The following is a 7,034-nucleotide window of genomic DNA, read 5'->3' as shown; positions in this document are numbered from 1 at the left end:
GACATGATCAAAAAGTACAAAGGATGAACTACTGGGGATAATATGGCAATACTGTATCAACATTCTATTGATTTGCACTAAGTAACAATGTATATTGCAGTGCAAAATGATAAATCAGTGCAACCAAAAATTTGCAGTGAAAACAACAACAAAATACATGTTGACCAACAATCAGCTGATTGATAAATGCAGAAACTGCCGTCTGTCATGGTAAAATTAAATGCACAACTTAATGCAAGTTAACATTGCCGTCTGACTAGGGTATAACGCTACTTTTTAAACTCTCATGATTTTTGGTCATTTTTGGATGAATATAAGGAGTATGCATTTTATTTTTGCTTGCTCTGTCCCGTATATGAACCACCAATTCTATTTTTCATATTGCCGGCAATTCCCGGGTATGAGAATTAGTTATTCCCGTTTTCCCGGAAATGAAAAACAGTCGGGAATTCTCAAACTCTAGTAGAATATAATGTAACGCAAATCGATAGTGCGTTAGTGCTGGGACTTTCAACACTTCCTTACCTTATGGTGTTTGTGTGAGAGACTGTGAGGTTGACGGTTGATGAGTAAGTACACTTAATTAAAATTTTCTTCACTTTTCTTTAACCCAAATATTTATTGATAACATTACATTTGATTTGGTAATTTAAACAAGTGTTCTGTAAGCTATAGAAATCCATGTGGTTTCATAAAGTAACGTCAAATTAATTGACCAGCTCTAGTCAAACCTAGCCAGATAAATGTATCCTTTTCTCAATAGTAAGTGGTGGAGGATTAACCAAATGCAGGGACAAATGATTGTGTACCACTAAATCTTCTAATTTGGCTGTGGTGGAAAATTTATAACGCTTGATTGTTTTGGCCATTACAACTTTAAGGCCGATTTCAGCATAACGCATTCCTAAAGAGGAGAAAAAAATAAAAAATATAATTCAATATGAATTTTGTGAAAACAATATGTTGTTATTATGCTCACCTATGCAACTTCGCTTGCCTTTGGAAAAGGGTATAAACGCATATGGATGACGTGCTTCGACATTAACGGGGAGAAAATTATCTGGATTAAATTTATTGGCTTGTGGACCCCATATGTCTTTACTACGATGTAAGTCATAAACATCTATAAGCGTTCTGAGGCCTTTAGGAATAACGATGTCATTGCTCAATTTTAGGTTGTCTTCAATAGATATGCGCCCAAACATTGGAATGGTGGGGAGTAATCTCATTGTCTCCTTTATAAACATATCAAGGTAAGTGAGTTGCTTGGTGTGTTCATAAGATATGTTGAACTCTCCATTATCATTGTCGGGAAAGAGTTTGCATATTTCAGCATATACTTTGGCTTGATATTCTGGATGCATGGCTAGCATAAGTATGGTAAAGTACAGTGTAGCTGAACTCGTTTCAAAGGACTGGAGTGTAAAACAGAAAATATATTGAGTTTCCAATATGTTTATTAGACAAGTGTAACTATTCCAGAAAAAACATACCGCAATAAATAAATGCATCATACTCGATATGGCAAGGTCTTTTTCAAGTTCATTAGATTCAATGGCATCAATGATATGTTTGGCAACAGCAATATCCTGGCTAACCAAATACTCTGGATCATTTCGAAGACCCGTTGCGTAGTATGTGTATGCCTAAAAGAATTGAAAACTAATAACAATTTGTCCAACAACAAGAGGACACACCTTAATTGTCATATATTAATGTCTAAGTTAATAGCTGTGTCTGGTTACCCTAAAATTTGTAACAATTTGTACCAATTGTTGCTGGAAGTCGTCTGTTAACACAAAAAAACAGCAAAAGAGAGCGATTAGAGAGAGACATTTTGACAGTTCTTTCACTGAGAGCTTGCAAATTCTTGCTGGACAAATTTCTTCTAGCAAGCACTTGCAAGCTCTTCTTCTTCCTGAAAAAAATCAATCAGCTGTTTTTAGTTTTTTGTTGATTTATGTTTGTGAACATTAAAAACAATTTTATTGTGGAAATAACATAGTCTAATTGTATTGTTTTATGGAGAACAAATTTGTAAAGTGGAAAAATACTTTTTTGTTTCATTTTCTTTTTATTTTTAATAAAATACAACGTGTTTGCTTCCTTTGTTGGCGGACAAATTGTTCTGTTTTGGCAAGTCAGCTGATTGCTTACTGGTTTTTGCTGGGAAGGTGTCTGTTTACTTTTAAAAATTTTCTAGCAAAAGAGAATAAAAACCCCTTACTCTCTGAGAAAGTTCTTGCTGGACAATTCTTGCTGGGAAAGTAACCAGACAGACTTAATGTCTAAACATAAGACAGTGTTAGTTTGAATTAACTGCCTTAATTCAAATTAATTCGTGTATTATCCACATTCATAATGGACGAAATCAAACTAAATTTATACTGAATTTAGGTGTATGATAATGACAATTCTGTTGAAAATCAATAGTTTGTAGTGCGATTCTGTAACTTTTTTTAAATAATTAACAAAAATATTCGGTTGAGTTAACGATTGTTCTATTCTGTAATTTTATGTTACCGAATGTAAAAATCGGCAACTCATGCCGACGAATATCGATGTGAAGAAAAATTACAATTATTTTTTTTTCAATCTCTCAGAAAACAAAAACATTTTTTGTTTTATTTATTTATTTTATTTTATTTTGTAGCAAGACGTTATATTATTTTATTCAAATTATCATTATTTCTTAACTGTCATTTCGTTAATTATCATAAGCTCAATTATGTTCATTATTGTTTCATTGTTAAACTATCGTCAATGCTTGCTACAACGTTTTGATTCACTGTGCATTGTTTTGTTTAGTTTTATGAACATCTGCATCAACGATATTTGTAATGCTTGTAATGTAAATTCGAAACACATTGAGTGGTTAACCAAACGAAGAGTTACAATGTAAAAGTTATTGAGTTTTGTTCGATCACTGATTGAGTGTTATGCTTGAGCTTTTGTTTGTTATCTCTTTTTTTCTTTATTGTGTTAACGTAAAGAGCTTTCGTTTTGATTATTACAATATTGAGTATTAATGTAATGTATTGAGAGATTATTAGTTTAAAGCTTTGTTTGGATCGCTATAAAACGGTGGTGTTCACAATATGTTGTGCATTAGTCTCTCTGAGCGAGTCTTTCCTTTGCTATACCAGGGCAGATGAGAATAAAGAGAACATATGTATGTTGTTGTAGTCACGTTAACGTATATGGGTGATCTTGGCTGCTATAAAAGGACGATGCGTTCATACGAAGAACCTTGATTCTCTTATAGACAATCCATACGGTAAGAACTAAGTCTTCTTGGAAACACGATAGTGTGGCCGGTTGGCTTATTCTTCCAAAGCTAACGACATCGAATACTTGGTGAAAGCGATGACAGTCCCTTGTATTCATGTTTGAGGCATATGGAATTATTGTCAAAACCATGTAAGATATTTTATCAATAAATTAATATTATAACGTTTATGTAGAAATCTTGGTGTTTTATTTGGAATATTGGACAACGAAACTATTTTAAAATAATCACACCAAAACCTGCTACAATTTTATTTTATTTTATTTTATTTTATTTTATTTTATTTTATTTTATTTTATTTTATTTATTTATTTATTTAGTTATTTATTTATTTATTTTATTTTATTTATTTAAATATATTATTAACAATGTAGTAAATACACTGTTAATAACACTATGAAACACTGAAAATGCAAACAACTTCTAGTATGGATTTTTTGAAAGTACATATTTAGACTACAAAAACCCTAGTTGGGTTTTGTCCTGTCAGATCCAGTTCGGATTTTATGGCCTCATCTAAGCCGGGCTAAATCTACACTTTTTTGCATGTATCAGGTCTTTATCTCAGAAACGAATAGGAAATTGGCCTTACTGTCTTTATCAATATTGTAGCTCTAAACTAGTAGAACTTATCTTTTGAAGAAACCACATAAGAAAAACTCCATCTAGGGCATTAAAATCTATAAAATATAGAAAATTTTACATAATTGCTGAAGTTCTGGTCAGTATCGGCTAAAATATTGGGAGTTGAACCAAAGTCCTCAAGAATTCTTTAGAACATTCTGAAACTCTAAAATGCTTACTTCATGTTGTTTCAGCGGTATTTTGCATCATATCTTTTACAACACGAATTTCAAACCAACAGTTTATTCTCGCATTTCGGATTTCACTACATTATTGACATTTTCATTAAATCGTCGTTGAAAAATGTGCTGAAAACACGGGATAGAGGCATTTTACAACAATGACATGTTCCGAAGAGTTGTGTATTACATTCCAGGGAATATTTTTCCAAAAGAAAATATTCAGAAAAAATTAACGGTTTGGAGATAAGGTGCGAAATGTATAACAATTGTGGTATTTTTGCATATATTTTGAAATTTGAGGCAATAAATGTAGTTTTTCGAGTTCATTATTTCTCCAAATATTGTATTCTTGTCCTTATCTTCAAATTTGCTTCAGAGGTCAGAAGAATATTCGCATTGGTTTCAGAGATATAGCCCCGAATTTCTTTAAAAACTCAATATTTAATCATGTTTAGATGGGGCCATAAAATCCGTGCTGGATCTGACACAAAAAAACCCAACTAGGATTTCTTGTCGTTTGGGTCTGTACTTTCAAAAAATCCTCAGTTCGAATTGTTTGCACAAGATCACCTTAAAAATGTTGCACAGTGTAACAGATGAAATAGAATTTTTTTTTTGCTTTATGAAAGGCGTTCATAAAACGCAGAAATTTGAACCTTGGCAAGACTTTATGAACACTATTCCTTAAATGCAGTAATTTTTTGTCAAGTGTGTATGTATATATTTCTAGGAGTTAAATTACCAATACATTCATGCCATAGATGTTGTTGGTTTTATTTCAGTAGATAAATAAACATGTCATTCGCCATTACATAATATCTCTGCAACAAAATAGCCAGCAAAATGTTTGTAGCCAAAAAAGTAGTTGAATAATGAGTGCAAGTGAATCGGGTCTACATCTAGTTACGTAAAAGAAGTCATAATTGTTACAAGGGCTTTGTGGTGCAGCTAGTACGCTGTCAATTTAGCATGATTACTTCTTTTGCATGACTATGGATGCCAGTAAAGTAGCATTTTTTAAGATGTTCTGAGCAATACAACCGAATTATCTAGGATAATAAGTAAATAAATTATAACCATTCCGGATCATTGACCTGAAGGTCACTTCTTATTGTGTGTGTGATTTAAAAATAATAAAAGTGATAAAACCCTTAATCCTTTATTTAAAGGGCGGTTGCAATTTTTTCTAATTAAAAGTTGGGGTCATATTTTGGGTTGTGGGTCTTTGTAAGGAAATGATGATGTTCGCGGATCCACGTTACCGTCATTTGAGTTCATATATTCACATATTCAATTCACGCCCACATTAAATGGAATTTACCATAGCGGAGAGTATGAAAACTTCGGAAATCCATGATTATACGCATTCGGATTATTGGCTCTTCTTCGTCAAAATCTCAACAAGTACCACTCGACTTTGAGGACAGGAATATACCATGAGCATGTGTGAATTGAAGCTTTCATCTATAGACAGATCGAATAGCGGCTACACAGCCAAAATTCTTAAACCCAAGAACTATGTATTAGGAGATTTTCAGAAATTTGTAGCCATTTTCGTACGTATGAACTTGCAAACAAAATATGGATTTGTATCATTGATCACAAGTGTTGCGGAGGAGGTATGGAGAAATGGACCGGACCGACATAGTTCATTTTGGGAGTAGATCTTATTTTGGGAGTCATTCCTTTTAAAAGATATTGCGCCCACCAGTCATTTCAGTTCGCCACAGTATAATATTCACCTTTTGACCCTTATGTCAGGAAATATGAACTTGCCCACGAAAAACATAATACCGCTCTAAACACAAGGAATACCTTCAGTAAAAATGTCTAAAGATCCTCAAATAGACCTTAAACTGCACTTAAACAACTATTTTGAAGGTTTGTGAGGAAGGTACCCCAGTATGGCCCATTTTCGAGCAAAAACTAAGTTTGGAAAAAATATTACTAAGCCCAAAGTTTGGACCAAATCTGTTGCTCCGTTCAAGAAAACTCGCGCATTCCACTTTAGCTTAAATTCTTGAAATTTGGGGGGAAAATCCCCGAAGAAGTAGACCGAAAAGCACCATCTTCGAATCTATATATATAAAATAGAAAAATGTTTGTATGTTTGTTTGTTTGTTTGAAATTTATAGACTCAAAAACCGCTGAACCGATCTTGCTGAAATTTTCAGGGTATATTACTACATCGCCTGAAAGTAACATAGGCCATAAAGGTTTCGAAATTCCGCTCTGATCCGGAGATATAGCATCAGTATCGGAGGTACCTCCAAAAAATTTAAACTTTGAATGCAAATATCTATAGAACGGCTACAGATACAGACTCCAAATTTAAAATGTTTGATGGATTTTAGCCTAAAAATAAATTTGCCAAAATATATCGAAATCGGTCCAGATTTGGATATAGCTCCCATATATATTTTCGTCCGATTTCAAGTATTTGATGTACCAAACACGCTATATATGTCCGATTTCCATGAAAGTTGGAATGCGTGACGGAACGTGGCTTATAACAAAACGTACCAAACTATATCGAAATCGGTTCAGATTTGGATATAGATCCCATATATATTTTCGTCCGATTTCAAGTATTTGATGTACCAAACACGTTACATATGTCCGACTCTAATGAAATTTGGAATGTGTGATGTAATTTGGCCTATAAGTAAATGTACCAAACTATATCGAAATCGGTTCAGATTTTGATATAGCTCCCATATATATTTTCGTCCGATTTCAAGTATTTGATGTACCAAACAAGCTACATATGTCCGATTCTAATGAAATTTGGAATGTGTGACGGAATTTGGCCTATATGTAAATGTACCAAACTATATCGAAATCGGTTCAGATTTGGATATAGCTCCCATATATATTTTCGTCCGATTTCAAGTATTTGATGTACCAAACACGCTACATATGTCCGATTCTAATGAAAT

The 7,034-nt window shown here is 33.1% G+C and overlaps 1 protein-coding gene across 2 annotated transcripts in view; it reads right to left on the bottom strand.

The window, feature by feature from the left end:
• Positions 1-589: 589 nt before the first annotated feature.
• The window catches only part of LOC141397979 (probable cytochrome P450 313a4), a 33,048-nt gene continuing 26,603 nt past the window's right edge, over positions 590-7,034 (bottom strand). For both annotated transcript variants that reach the window (XM_073975037.1, XM_073975038.1), the window contains 3 exons: positions 1,494-1,646; positions 980-1,415; positions 590-904 (listed from right to left, as the gene is read on the bottom strand). In XM_073975037.1, coding sequence (XP_073831138.1) covers positions 732-904; positions 980-1,415; positions 1,494-1,646 — 762 coding nt within the window. In that variant the 3' untranslated portion in view covers positions 590-731. The remainder of the gene's footprint in view (positions 905-979; positions 1,416-1,493; positions 1,647-7,034) is intronic.

Source organism: Musca autumnalis, unplaced genomic scaffold (assembly GCF_047663935.1).
Source record: "Musca autumnalis isolate F117 unplaced genomic scaffold, ASM4766393v1 scaffold_3, whole genome shotgun sequence".
Taxonomy (NCBI): Eukaryota; Metazoa; Arthropoda; class Insecta; order Diptera; family Muscidae; genus Musca; species Musca autumnalis.
This window is presented reverse-complemented; position numbering and strand designations above follow the sequence as displayed.